The sequence below is a fragment of the Artemia franciscana genome, chromosome 18 (assembly GCF_032884065.1).
Source record: "Artemia franciscana chromosome 18, ASM3288406v1, whole genome shotgun sequence".
In the NCBI taxonomy this organism is placed as follows: domain Eukaryota; kingdom Metazoa; phylum Arthropoda; class Branchiopoda; order Anostraca; family Artemiidae; genus Artemia; species Artemia franciscana.
In genome coordinates, this window is record NC_088880.1 from 23,892,475 (window position 1) to 23,908,318 (window position 15,844).

General features: G+C 36.4%; 1 protein-coding gene across 1 annotated transcript in view; it reads left to right on the forward strand.

The window, feature by feature from the left end:
• LOC136038781 (facilitated trehalose transporter Tret1-like) overlaps nucleotides 1-12,726 on the forward strand; it is a 32,802-nt gene extending 20,076 nt beyond the window's left edge. Inside the window, exon 3 of the mRNA XM_065722158.1 lies at nucleotides 3,059-12,726. Coding sequence (XP_065578230.1) covers nucleotides 3,059-3,957 — 899 coding nt within the window. The 3' untranslated portion in view covers nucleotides 3,958-12,726. The remainder of the gene's footprint in view (nucleotides 1-3,058) is intronic.
• The last annotated feature ends 3,118 nt before the right edge of the window (nucleotides 12,727-15,844 follow it).

A 15,844-nucleotide genomic window follows, 5' to 3' on the forward strand; every position in this document is an offset into this window, starting at 1 on the left:
CGAGCTCATATGGTATGAGCTCTAGCAAAATTCTAAAAATAAATAGATTGATTTAAAAGAAAAATCAGAGGCATAATGCCGGTCGGGATTTAAAAAAAGAGCTGTGAGTCACGAGGTCCTTCTAAATATCAAAGTTCATAAAGATCCCATCACCCACTCGTAAGTTAAAAATACCTCAATTTTTCTAATTTATCCTCTCCCTTCAGCCCCCCAGATGGTTGAATCGGGAAAAACAACTTTATCAAATCTATTTGCGCAGGTCCCTGACACGCCTACCAATTGACATCGCCCTAGCACGTCCAAAAGCACCGAATTCACCAAAGCACTGGACCCCCTCCCCTAACTCCCCCAAAGAGAACGGATCCAGTCATTATGTCAATCACGTATCTATAACTTGTGCTTATTCTTCCCATCAAGCTTCATTCAGATTTCTCCGCTCCAAGCGTTTTCCAAGATTTCTGGTTTCCAAGATTTCTGTTTCAGCCTCCAACCCCCTATGTCCCTGGATTTGTTTCGAATTGAAAATGCAGTATCTGAGACATAAGATTCTTCTATAAATCAAGTTTCATTAAGATCCGATCACCCATTCGTAAGATAGGCTACCTCAATTTTCACGTTTTCCAAGAATTCCAGTTTCCCCCTCCAACTCCCCCAATGTCACCGGATCTGGTCGGAATTTAAAATGAGATCTTTAAAGCACAAGATCCTTCTATATATCAAATTTCATTAAGATCTGATCACCCGTTCGGACGTTACAAATACCTCATTTTTTCTAATTTTTCCGAATTACTCCCCCCCCCAACTCCACCAAAGAGAGGCGACCTGGTCCGGTTATGTCAGTCAGTTATCTTCGACTTGTGCTTATTCTTCCCACCAAGTTTCATCCTGATCTCTCAGCTTTAAGTGTTTTCCATGATTTCCGGTTCTCCCCCCCCCCAATGACACTGGATCTGGTCAGAATTTAAAATAAGAGATTTGAGTTACGAGATCCTTCTAAATCTGAAATTTCACTAAGATATGATCACTCCTTCGTAAGTTAAAAATACCTCATTTTTTCTAATTTTTCAGAATTAACCCTCCGCTCCCCAGCTCCCCCGAAGAGAGTGGATCCATTCTGGTTTTGTCAATCACGTATCTAGGACTTTTGCTTATTTTTCCTACCAAGTTTCATCCCAATCCCTCCACTCTAAGCGTTTTTCAAGATTTTAGCCCCCCCCCCAACTCCCTCCAATGTCATCAGATCTGGTCGGGATTTAAAATAAGAGCTCTGAGATACGATATCTTTCCAAACGTCAAATTTCATTAAGAGCCGATCACTCCTTCGTAAGTTAGAAATACCTCATTTTTTCTAATTTTTCAGCGTTAATCCTCCCCCCCCCCAACTCACCCACAGAGAGCGGATCCATTCCGGTAATGTCAATCACGTATCTAAGACTTGTTCTTATTTTCCCACAAAGTTGCATCCCGATCCCTCCACTCTAAGCGTTTTCCAAGATTTTAGGTTCCCCCCCACCAGACTCCCCCAAATGTCATCGGATCCGGCCAGGATTTAAAATAAGAGCTCTGAGACACGATATCATTCCGAACATCAAATTTCATTAAGATTCAATCACCCGTTCGCAAGTTAAAAATACGTCATTTTTTCTAATTTTTCTGATTTAACCGTCCCCCTACTCCCCCCCCAGATGATCGAATCGGGGAAATGACAATTTCTAACTTAATCTGGTCTGGTTCCTGATACGCCTGCCAAATTTCATCGTCCTAGCTTACCTGAAAGTGCATAAACTAGCAAAACCGGGACAGACAGACCGACAGACAGACAGACAGACAGACAGACAGACAGACAGACCGACCAACAGAATTCGCGATGGCTATATGTCACTTCGTAGATACCAAGTGCCATAAAAACCAATAGAATGTTAGAAACACAAACAGATAAAAATGAAAATGGGAATTTGGTTATTAAAGACTCACTGACAGCATTTTGATTCGAACCACAGTAAGATGCTAATCGATACCAAATTTATGAATGTATCTCATACGCTAGACAAAGTAAAAATAGCGAATACATTAACCGGGTGAAAACCTTCTATCCCCGAGAAGGACCATTTTAGAAGTGATAATATTCACGGTAGAATACGACAATACCAAAGCAGTGAAAACGTGCCAGACTTAAGACCCTAGGCACTTTCCATAGCACAGGTACCGATCTCCTGATTCTCTGTCTTCAGCCGGGAGTGTTACACTTGGTTGGGGGAAAATCATCCGACGCTTCCTGTGTTTTTCTCCAAGATTTCTCTAGGTACCCGTTTGGAACTCGGTCGACTTTGGATGAGCTTGTAGAGTCACACCAAGGACCTTCGTCTCTCCGCAAAAAAAAAAATATCAGCGATACCAGGACTCGAACCTCCACCCCTAAGAGAAGTTTTTGGTATACTCTTACTCTCCCAAAAATAATTATAATATTTTAGTACGTAAATACATGCATAAATTGCATCTTGCATGATACTATTGATAATGCCGAAGAGCTACTAGTAACCCCACAGAAAACTTTTAAGTAGAATAAAGATCCATATAGCTAATACTTAAGCTATTTGTTGGTAAGAGAATTTCATTAATTATAGTTTCCCATTACATGGGGACCAAAAACACCTTTTTGTGAAACTTTAAATGTGGGAAATGCTTTCGTTTACAGAATGGACGGAAATAAACTGTTTAAATTTCACAAATTTTTTCAATCATTTGTTTTTTCATTCAGAAAGTTACAGGAGATAGATTTATTTCGTACATAACCCTGGTTTTCATACTTGAACTAAAAAATGATGTATATATAACTGTACCATAAATAAAAAAAACTCTTTAATGGGTTTTCTGACCGGTGGTCACACAGTCAAACCTCCCATAACTTGCTCTCAGACAAATCGAACTCCAACAGAATCTTTGATTCCTTAATAATGGATCCTTAAGCTTTACACTTTAGTAATCTAATGGAATACATTTGCAAAAGGACGATATGGAGTGCAAATTCTAATTTACCTCATTTTGTCTATTTCTTTAGGAAGCTTCCTTCCTTGGGATCAACTATCCATGGTGCTTGGTGTATTTCCGGCACTGCTTTTTGTCGGAATGTTTTTCGCACCCCCTTCACCAACTTGGCTTATTTCCAGATCAAGAATTTCTGATGCTAAGAAACATTTAAAGGCTCTAACAGGAAAAGACCCAAATGAAGTAAATTTAGAAAATCTGCTACCCACCAATCAAGACAATTCTATTGGGGCTGAACATAAGCTGCTTCAAATTATTCAGAAGCCAAATTTAAAAATTCTAGGAATAAGTGTAGTGACTATGATCTTTCAGCAATTCAGTGGCATAAACAGTATTATATTTCATACAGTTTTGATATTTGATTTGACGGACGCTGGTGTAAGTAGTAAAATTTCGACAATTATTGTAGGCATTACCTTGCTCGTTTTTACTGTGGTAGCAACAATAGTAGTAGGTCGTTATGGTAGGCGGATCTTGCTAATGACCTCGGGTTTTATTATGTTTCTTTCAACTTTATTTTTAAGCTTATTCTTTTATTTTAAGGAGTGGATTGTGTCTGATTTTGGCTTTCTTCCCGTTCTTTGTCTAATTATTTATATAGCTGCGTTTTCTGTTGGCTATAATAATGTGCCTTTTTTACTTATGGGAGAATTATTCCCTAAAAATATAAAAAACATTTATAGCTCTTTCTCTATGATGATGCATATAAGTTGCAGCTTTTTAATTGTCTATAGTTTTCCAGTGCTAATCCAGGTAGTTGGCCCAAGTGTATTATTTCTAATGTATGCAGTAGTTAATTTGATTGGAGTGCCGATTATTTATTTTATACTACCAGAAACAAAAGGTAAAACTCTAGATGAAATAGAGAATATGTTCAGAAACAGGAGAGGAGAGTCCTCAACATATGTTTAAAATAATTCTAGAACTTGACATCGATTCCCTTGACCATTGAAACAAAAGAGAAAAGGGTATCTTACTCCCTTTTAATTCTGTCCTACGAAATTGTGCAATAGTTTCATTTATTTATTTCTGTGACGTAATGTCATTTTCTTGATACGTCATGACACCAAAGAGAAAAAAGAGAAATTATTCCCTGTAGTTCTATCATGAAAATTGTGTTATAATTTCATTTGTACGAGTCTGTGACGTATCAGGTGTTGACTTGAGACGTCATTTTTACGATATGTCATGGGACAAATTTTCGTGGGCCAATCATAATGTTCTTTAATTTTTCAATTTACGAAGAGAAAAATAACATCGACTTTTTAACCCTGATTAGTTCTTCTGTATAAAATTAAGATAGTAAATCGCTAAATGCCACAAGATTGGTTCTCCTGTGTGAAACTTTAAGTCAGTAAAAACGACAAAAAGTTTGTCACAATAAATTTTACAAGTAAACTCTCTCTCATTCCAAGGAATTCAGTTGGCAACTTATATTTACCTTTATTGGCGATGTTCCGCAAATACAATTTTCTTGTAGATTTAATCAGCGTGACCTTCTGATAATGTAGAGAAAATGCTGTTTCTAAGCGGGCCTGAGACCTACAGATTAGAGGCCATTAACTTTTTGATTAAATGAATGGTAAAGAGACATTAATACTTGTAATAAGCGATGAGTATTAAAACACAAACATAAGGTTTCACTCTTTTGGGCCTCGTTTATTACTGAAAACTATTAAAGCTAAAATTAAAAAAGAACGTAGGGGAAATAATGAAATTCGCTTGAAATTATTTCTTATTAAGCTTTGAGAACCCTTGACTAAAAAACATATTTGTATGAAGATTTCAAGTGTCTTATTTTTAATTATTTTGTTTACCTTGCCTTTATTTTTAGTTGGAGACTAAAGGGGCGTGTCTACAAGGTAGCAACACATTTTTTGCTTTCTTTTTGTCAATAAAGTGACTAAATAAATAGGGCACGAGCCTTTCTAGAGAGTTTTTGAACAGCCTAGAAATGTAACAACGAATAGAGTGAAGTCCCTATGCTTATATATTTTCTTAAATAAATATAATGGATAAAAATAAATATAAATCTAATGGACACATCTCAAGAAGAATAGACTGAATTATTTTTGTAACTATTAATATTATTCTATAAGAAAACCCTACTTAATAGCACCGGAAGAAACGGAACACAATTCCACGCGTCTTTGTCTGCCATATAGGATGTCCTTGAAAGTGATGTTTGAAATATTTTCTTTCTTTTTGTAGTCAGCTTCGCTTTTCTGTCGAGTTACTATTCTTCAGGGCTTACCTATAAGTAACTTAAGTTCTGAAATTAAAAGCAGGGGCATAATTTACTATGGGGCAGGGGAGGGCAACTGCCCCTCCCAGCCCCCAGTTTTCCCCCCAGACCTCAGTTTTCCCCCAGCTGAAACTTAGTTTCTCTAAAATTTGGTCAAAACTAAGATTAGCATGCATGATTCAGCCATCCAAAGAAATGGGTCAGTTCAATTTTCAATTTCTACAGGATTACGCCCTTGATTAAAAGATGAGTCAGAAAGGAAAACTTTCTTATTATCCGCACATGAGCAACACAAATAAACCATTTTTTTCAAAATGGTCTCAAAAAGTATCCCTTAACACAAAATTCACTCGATTTTTTTTTCATTCCTTCCATAGAAAATACTCCACCTGCGAGTTAAGCAGCAAGCTATCCCCAAGAAGTGTATATACATTTAAACTATTATAAACTTGATATTCATTATAGTTATATTATTTCAAAAATGCGCAGATATTTAAATATCATTAAACTCGTTCTATTGTTTTACTAAACTGTTTGTGTTGATTTTGTATAGATAGGATAGGATTTATTGCGAAAAGCCCGTGGGCCACAGCAACTAAATACAGCCTACAAACAAAGCTTGAAGAAAAATTACGATTCTAGATAATTAAAACCAAGAAAAAAACACAACAAGGTCAAGATTTTAACCGACAAACAACAACCGTAATAAAATTCAACTCCTAAAAACCTTAACAAACTATCCCCTCAAACATAATTTCCTGTGTTTTATCGATATACGAAGAAACTTTCACAACTGTCTGAAAACAGTTGTGTAGTTTATGTTCCACACAGAATAGCCACACTAAGATTTGAAAATCGGAGAAATTAGAAAAAGTGAGGTATTTTTAACTTACGAACGGGTTATCGGATCTCAATGAAATTTGATGTTTGGAAGGATATCGTGTCTCAGAGCTCTTATTTTAAATCCCAACTGAATCCGGTAACATTGCGGGGAGTTGGGGGGGGGCCTAAAATGCTTTGAGTGGATGGATCAGGATGAAACTTGTTGGGAATAATAATCACAAGTCCTAGGTACGTGATTGACGTAACCAGAACGGATCCACTCTCTTTGGGGGAGTTGGAAGGGGGAGGGTTAATTGTGAAAAAATTGAAAAAATTAGGTATTTTTAACTTACGAAGGAGTGATCGGATCTTAATGAAATTTGATGTTGGGAAGGATATCGTGTCTCAGAGCTCTTTTTTAAATCCCGAACAGATCCGTTGACATTGCGGGGAATTGGGGGGGGGAGCATAAAATCTTGGAAAAGGCTCAGAGTTTAGGGACCGGGATGAGACCTCGTGGGGAAAATAAGCACAAGTCCTAGATAAGTGATTGACATAACTGGAACTGATCTGCTCTCTTTGGGGGAGTTGGGGGGGGACGGTTAATTCTAAAAAGATAGAAAAAAGTGGTATTTTTAGCTTACGCAGGAGCGGTCGGACCTTAATGAAATGTCATATTTAGAAGGACCTCATAAGTCAGATTCCTTATTTTAGATTCCGACCGGATCTAGTGTCATTGGGGGGGGGGGCAGAAATCTCGGAAAATGCTTAAAGCGGAGAGATCAAGATGAAACTTGGTGGGAAGAATAAGCACAAGTCTAAGATGTGTGACGGAAATAACCAGACCGGATTTGCTCTCTTTGGTGGGTTCGGGGGGGGGGGATAATTCGGAAAAATTAGAAAAAATGATGTATTTGTAACTTACGAACGGGTGATAAGATTTTAACGAAATTTGACATTTATAAGTATCTTGTGCTTTAGAGCTCTCATTTTAAATCCCGACCAGATCCAGTGACATTGGGGGAGGGGGCTAGAGGGGGAAACCCAAAATCTTGGAAACCGGAAATCTTGAAAAACGCTTAGAGTGGAGAGATTGGGATGAAACCTGATGGGGAGAATAAGCACAAGTTATAGATACGTGATTGACATAATTCGAACGGATCCGTTCTCTTTAGGGGATCTGAGGGTTGTTAATTTGGAAAAATAAGAAAAATTAAGGTATTTTAACTTAAGAACAGGTGATCGGATCTTAATGAAATTTGATATTTAGAAGGAACTCATGTCTCAGAGCTCTTATTTCAAATTTCGACCAGATCTGTAGACATTGGAGAGAGTTGGAGGGGAAAACCGGAAATCTTTGAAAACTCTTATAAATGTCGCAGATATATGATTGACGTAACCGGGCGGGATCCACTCTCTTTGGGGGAGTTAGGGGGTGGGATTCAGAGCTTTGTCGAGTTTGGTGCTTCTGGACATGCTAGGAAGATGAAAATTGGTAGGCGTGTCAGGGAGCTGCACAAATTGACTTGATAAAATCGTTTTCCCCGTTTCGACCATCTGGGGGACTGAAGGGAGAGGAAAAATTAGAAAATTGAGGTATTTTTAACTTGTGAGTGGGTGATCGGATCTTAATGAATTTTGATATTTATAAGGACCTCACGGCTCAGAGCTCTTATTTTAAATCCCAACCGGCATTAATTCTCTGATTTTCCTTTTAAAGCAATCTATTGATTCTTAGAATTTTGCCAGAGCTCATATACCATATGAGCTCTTAGTTCTTCCGACCTTGTCACAAGTGCCATATGAGCTCTTAGCTCTTGTTTTCTCTGTAGCTAGTCATACTAGAAAAGCAGCAGAAATTTATCAGGCGATAGGAATAAAAAAGAAAGAGCACCATGTCGTACATGGTATTGTGAGCATTGTAAGCCTATTGATTCTGATTGTACTATGAAAAAATACTGGATTCAGATACACGCTGCATAGCAGAGCAGAAGATTTAGCGACTGACTGGGAATTACTAACGCTTATTCTTTTAGTAAATTCTTAATACTAAGCCGAACAAACACATTTTCTTGGGTGAGCGTCTATCTTGTCTGAATTTGAAATTCCTCCAAATGGAGCACAGGCTTTTCTTCAGAAAAAGCTCATTGTTTTCACGCTTAAAGTCTAAACTTAATGAGCCTTTTAGCACATAGTCCTTTCTCCAAGACCTTATGGGTTCTTTGATATGTTTTGTGATTTGTTTAATTTCCATAAGATTTGTGCACTAATGCCTTTTCTATTAGTTTTGTCGTACCCCCTAGATTCCTCTTAACTAAATTCTGACATTTCTGCCTTGACACCTGTGCTTTTCAAACAGTTGAAGAAAAAACTTTAAAGTTTTTTATTTTATATTAAGTTTTATAATTTGGTACCTTATTTTTCTCTACTGTAGCTAAACCGGCTAATGTTAGGTACAGATTAGTAGCTTATTTCTAGACCGACACGATCCGAATATTTTAAATGCCAAAACATGATAAAATATCGTTCAACACCCTATAGACATACCAAAACCCCTATCATCTTTATCACCCTAATCATTAAACACCCTTATAAATACGGAAAGTAAACATGATAACATCGATAGCAATCAGGTAAGTATGTGATACAGGATGGATAGAAACGTAATAAAAACACACTTACAAATAAATAGAAAAGGTCAAATTTGGAAGAGGGTTTTTTGACGAGTTTTCCTCGTAAGTCCAGATTTCAAGAGATTAAGAGTTTTGACTCTTCTATTTTTTTCCAATTTGTTTTGTAGTTTTTTTTCTGAATACTCTGAAACCTCAGAGATTAAGAAGATTCGACAGCTTAAAAATCATTTTGTAAGCGTTAACGTCGGCTAACCATCTAAAAGACAAAGAGTCCATTAGCGAATTCTCCTAAGGGACTAGTTATTATTGAAAGCTATTTAGAATTAGTGGTTTAATTTTGATGTTCGATTGAAAAGGCACCGAAATGTTATTCTCCCTATGTCGACAAGGTTTTCAATCAAAGCAGGGTGCAACAGAGGGAACTCCCAAAGCTGCTAAATTGAACAAATGGCATTTAGTTTGAGCTGATTTTGGAATCTTCATAAAAGGTGCCTTAGAACGTTTTTAGGGACTGCCCTCTCTCGAACTTAAAAAGGAAATTCAACTCCGCTTAATCGAAAAAACAAAATTTACACTTTCTACTGATGTAAGCTTCCTTAAAACTAAATATATCTATCTCTGGCAGAAAAAGAGAGAAGTATAAATGGTTTTTCTGCAATTTCTTGGACAGTAGGTGTCGGCTTTAGTTCTTTGTCGTTTTTCCGGATTTCGTATCAAAACCCTACAAGTTATAGCGAGACCACTCTCATCAATTCTATATAGTTCAGCCACACAAACTAATTAGGTTTATAATGGACGGGTTATCGAATCCCTTAATGTATACTAGCTGTTTGGACTTAAAATAGAAATTAGTATTGAACACACATGTCAAGTTTTCCGATTATGTCCAGTATTTTGTCTTTATTTAGTTGGTCCGCTCCCCTTCCCAGGGTGAGTCCTTCTACTATGTATGCCAATACGACCATGGTCCTGATACCAGCGCATGATACATTGGCTGCATATTTGTTAGCTAAATATAGTTCTTTATGAGACTCGAGGGGAAAAGGAAGGACAGAAATAGACGCTTGAATAGACATTAAAGCCACTATTGCAATTTAAATAGTGAAGTCTTCCGGGAGCTATGGTAGACAAATTGTTCTCATAAAATCACTATGTTTTATGATGACTATAATCAATAATGGAATATATCAAGTGAGGATTGACCACTTCCGCACTTTCGCAATCAAAGTGCGAGAAGATTGATTTTCACTAACGTTAAATTCATATGAAAGTTGAAGGTGTAGAGCATATTTACTACCAAGGTCAGCTTTGGGATGTGTCTTGGAAATTTTTGCAAATGTTGGCCATGATCCTGCTCATCTTTGTTGTTACCACTTAGTTACAGTCATAATTACGATGATGAACATACCCATTTGTCTGGTGGTATGAAATTGAAATAAGCAATGAAAGTCAAATAACGTAAAATTGTTCGCCTGAAATTGATAAAAGAATTTGTTTTAAGAGCGTGTTTCAAGCATTAAGGTATATGTTCCCTAAACAAACGATTTGAGCGACAATTCTGCAGTTGTAACTTCACCACAAGAACAACATAAATGGAAGTAATTGGATTTCTTAGTCTCAAATCGTACTATTCAAAGAGCCACAAGTATTGTGTTACTTAGAAATTTTCTTAGAGAAGGATCTAAACTTACTTAAAAAAAAGGAAAATTGTTTTCTTTTCTGCGATTCCAATTTTAATGGTATTGTTAATTTGTTAATCGTTAATAGTATTGTTAAAAACCTTGTACTCCAAGTTCCAAAAAATTTAATTTGATGGATGGATAGAATTAAATCTCAGTTACAGAACTAGAGCAAAATTTTCGTCTTTCGTTTATATGGCAAAACCCTAGGAGAGTGGAAAAGTAAAACACCAAAACCCCAAACATTAATGTGAATGTACATAAACATTACATTGAACATGAACATAAAAGTCGTTTCTTTAGAATAAATATGAACATAAAACACACAGAACATAAACATTAAGTTCTATGAAAAATGTGGTTCTATCTTACTTTCTAGGGGTATTATGAGAGAAAGGTCGAAATGGCTTGAACGCTATAACCCATTATGCGGATGATAGATGGCCAAAGATCGTAATTTTTGGTCAACCATCTAGGCCTGTGATTTCCAAAGTAGGTCAGAGGCCCCACCATTGTATAAAAGGTGCTATATTCGTACAATACTTTTCATTAGTTAAAAATATGCTTAGAAGACGACCCGAAAAAAGATACCAAGCTAATGACCATTTAAGCTTCTTTCAGGTGAAGACAAGTAAAATTTTGAAGAACAAGACTTAATTATTATGAAGGGGGGAATGGTCAAGAATTAGAATTGCCTAGAAGGGGCATGACCCCAAAATATTTTCGTTTGGCCTTACAAAACTCTATTTTCATTCCTTTTTTCTTCGTATTATGACCCATAATCCAGTGGGAACCACTGATCTAGGACCAAACAAAAGTAGACCGTCCCCAGATGGAAGGGGAGGAGGTGGTAAGGAGGGATTTAAGGGAAATTAGAACTTCTGTAAAGGTTGTAAAGAGGAGGGGGGACTGAATAAATTGTGTTGGAAGAGGAACATCAGTGGCTGTATTGGCCTTTTTAGTGTTTTTGCTTCAAATACCTTTTTAGACATTTTATCTAACATTGAAAAAAGCAAAATTGCCCTTGATATTGAAAAATACATTTTGTCTCCATACATTTAAAAAAAGTTGACGCCCCTGTCTCTATTATTGCGAATCTTTAAAGAAGAAACTTTGATTAAAACTATCTCTTGCCAAAATTTTTATAAAAGCTTCAAAAAATTTCTTGCAATTAACCGACCACAGTCAAATTAGGCTTTAGCTAATTGGATTTACTGCTCTGCATAAATCAGGACATTGTTTACTTGGGACAGTTTTAGCAGATTTTTGGGTTTATCTTTTGCTTTAGTCTGACAGGTACAGAGTAATTCGACGTAGGAGAGGGTTGCCACTGAGATTTTCAGTGTCCCAAAACAGACCTACTAAGAATCCAAAGATTAAGCATTTTGTTAAATAATAATAGTGCTATGCTTAGTATAAGGGTTAGATTCAATGCACTTAATTCCCAAAATCCCAAGCTCAGGACTGAAATCCCTATATGTCGAGAAAATTCCGATGGGTGGTACCCCAGGGGTTTCAAATCCTTTGGAAATTTTGAGAAACGAAAAAGAATATATCATGGAAACTATGGAGGAATTTCAAAAACCTTCATATTTTCAGGTTTGACTAGGCTGAAAGCCCTCCTTTCTGTGTATGTACTATGTATGTAAAGGCAAATATGTGTGTCTGTGTATGTGTACATACTCAAGGTCTGATAAACTCAATATTTTTGCGGAGTTTGAATTATGTTAGGTACCTGAAAATGTTGGAAATTTGGGTACTCTTTTAATGCAATAAAACTGCTCTTATTTTAATCTTGATTCGGCCATTGATTATTTCTTTAACAATTTTTCTATGGAGTAAAAGTTCACAAATCTCTTCAAATACATTAAAAATAATTTTTTAGGTCCAAAAATGGGTATTAAGGCCATTCGTTATCATAATTGAACACTTTAGTTTTCTTATCTCTTTCTCTCTCTCTCTCTCTCTTTCTCTCTCTCTCTCTCTCTTTCCCTCTCTCTTTCTCTCTCTCTCTCTCTCTCTCGTTCTCTCTCTTGGCTTTTTTCCTAGTATAGATGATGACACTGATGACACTGTATTTACTTTTTCTTGATTTATCGTAATTACTATTTACCCTTTGATTTTGCGTTACGCGTTCATATTTTATTTTATTTCTCTTCTTACTTTAGCAGGGTTTATTTTTTCTTTTGTGCTTTTAGTTTTAAATTTACTACACTATCCCCCTTCGAGAAAATTATATAAACTATTAGTTTTTTATAATAATCTTATCTAATAAATTGACTTTCAACTCATACTGTTCCGGATGCAATCTTATTTAGAAACAGATTTTAGGGATAAAGGTGTACATTATGTTTGTCACAGGGGTATACTACTTTTTACTTTTGGCACTGCTTTCTTTGACACCTAAACCATGGGCGCCATCAAGCTAACCCTTAGGCCGCTTTAAGCCCATCGAAAGCAATATTTTTAACCAAAAGCATGTTCAAAGAGGACAATAAAAAAGAAAAGGGTAAAGAAAAAAAACAGGCAAATCAACAATGTATTAAGGCTAAGTGAATTATTATCATTAGACTCAAAAATTAACGAGGTAGCATATGCACGAAATTGATATCACTAAGCCATGGCAAAAGTGGGACATATTTCCCCTTAAAGTACAAGGGGAGGGGAGGGGTCACAAATCTGAAAAGTATAGTTTTGATATTAAAAAGGGATGTTTGTTAACAAACGAAAATGAAGGCGAAAATTTTTGTCACACGGGATAACAGGAGTTTTTTTATTTTCCCATTCAGTTTTTGAAAGGGGAGGGGTAAAGCCACGAGATAAACGTAGTATCCTATTTTAGTGAGTATCATGGTCTTTTTAGTATTTTCTAGGTAATAAATAACATAATAAAAAAGTCTAAAAAAAACTGAATGAATATTATGAAGGAGCAAACAATAAAAAAAGTTAAATCGTAATAGATAATACAAAAAAATGTCAGCGGACGAAAACGGACCAGCCGAGGTTTGGAGGCAGTATCTGGACACGGTCAACGTAATTAAGCATTTTCTTAGAGTAGGGAGAATCTGCCTGTTCGCGGAACATGTTGATATGGTAAAATGTATGCTTTCCCACCTTTCAGCAACAGGCCAATAGCAGTACGTAAGGTCGGAGAAAATGTACGTTCAAAAATGGACAAACTATCCGTTTTCCATTCGAATTTAAAGAACTCTGTGACAACGAGCTTATTTGGATATAGCGCTTAGAAAGACAGTAGCAGGCACGTAGAGAGGGATGTGTCAGGGCATCCCCAGAAATCCAAAATTTTCCCGAATTTCCAGGCACTTTGTATTATTTTTTCTATTACCCTCCTCCCGCGATAGAAATCACTGCGTACTTAGCTGGGCATTAGACTGCTGAATTGCCATAAGTTCTTGCTATAGAACAGGAATTCATGCTGGGAAGTCTGTAACACAGATCAAGTATGTTATTTATATTTTGTTTTAGTTCTCTCTCTCTCTCTCTCTTCCTCTCTCTCTCTCTCTCTCTCTCTCTCTCTCTCTCTCTCTCTCTCTCTCTCTCTCTCTCTCTATGCTTTGTCATTAAAATTGATAATGTATTGTTTTAAATGTCTGTTATCTTACTTGTGGGATATTTTGTTTTAATTTTCATTTTCTATCGCTACTAATAACTCACCGAAGCACAAAGCTGCCTGAGGCCAATACAACTAAGCAAGCTCCTCCTCCATCCTAATATATTCGAAGCCTCTCTCTTTACACCGTCTTAAGAAGTTCCCATTTCCTTAATTTTTTCTTTCCGAATAAATTCATATTGAACTAAAAAAATACAATCTTACAGAAAAAGAAAGATAGTCTTAGTCAGATTTCATAATGAAGAATTGTCTACTCATTAGATCTAATGACAAGTTACACATGCACAAGTAAGTCCTAGACCAGAAGATTCCAGCTTAAGAGAGAAAACGCAGTAAGAGAGGTATAATGGCTCCTTAAAACTCATTTATGGGGAGGAATGTCTAACGGCTAATGTTAAGGGAAACAACTCTATGATCCGGGTTTCGCTACATCATTGAAAAGTGCCAAAAAATGTTTACCAGATATCTCATTTCTATCAAATTCTATATGCCTTATACAACCCCAATGGATGCAAATATGATCTATCAAAACCTGTGTATAAAATCTCTTCGACAAACAGAAAGAAAAGAAAAAAAAACAAGTACAATTCAAAATAATATAAATGAACTTTTAATTTGAACGCATTAGCAGTGATGTGCATCGTTCAAGATCATCACAATTAAAAGCGACGAAACGTAATTACCGATTATAATTTAAGTAAGCTGAATAATTGAAAGTCGGATTTTAAAGCTTGGCTGCCTAAGGACATCTATCTCTGAAGAAGGCAACTGGGTGATGTGCAAAAAATTTATCTTAGAACGACAAAATAAAATATATACAGTCCTACTATTGCAAGCATACGAGGAGAGGGTTCCAGACAATGCTCCAATCCGAATTCTAGAGATTTTTATGATTCTATCCTTAATTTCACATTATCAGCCTGTTGTTGCTTTTTGGATTTAATCCCCTCTTAATAGGCTTATGAATACTTCACCACCCTCAGTACAAAATTCACGTGCTTAATATTCACGTGTACCAATGGCGACTGCTCATATGTTTTCGTGAAAATCTGCAATATTTCCTAATAAATGTTATTATTGAATTATAATTACTATAAAAAATATACACCTGTTGACCACCTTCTGCTGTATAGGTTTGCTCACACGTTTGAATAGTACGACAATATAATTGGGTGGTATGAAGGGAATGTTACATGGTTTAACCCCCTCCCTTAAGTTTTAAGCTAGGAGGTTATCAGGCACTGATCTTGTATCAGGATTTTACTTAATACTCCATTCAAAGGAAGCACATTTTAGCTTTAAATTTACTTCTTATCTTAATTCCCCTTAAAATTATCTCAATCTTTTAATTTAAAAGCCTGTTTGAAGAATTGTAGAGGAAATTTTAAAATGTATCTTTAAGCCACGCCCCGTCACCTAAATTTTGATCCCAAGGTCAAATCCAGTGGCAAAACAGCAGCCAGTTGCGAGGGAAGAAGTCAAGAGATAGTGGTGAATTATAGTGAAGAACCTCGTCTGTGAAGAGCAGAGCAGTTCCTAGACTTGGTGGTACCCCAAGGAAAGTTGACTGCACAGCCCCGTCTCCCGACTCAAATATATAAAAAAATGCCGAACCAAAGTAAAAAATTTGATTCAAATATATAAAAAAATGCCGAACCAAAGTAAAAAATTTGATCAAAGTGGTCATCCCCCCAGCCACGATGCCTGGGGCAGTTTATCCCTCATTCGTTTGAACGGCTCTTGTGAGGAGACGGTTTAATTTCTTAAAATGTGTAGGTAACGAGGAGTA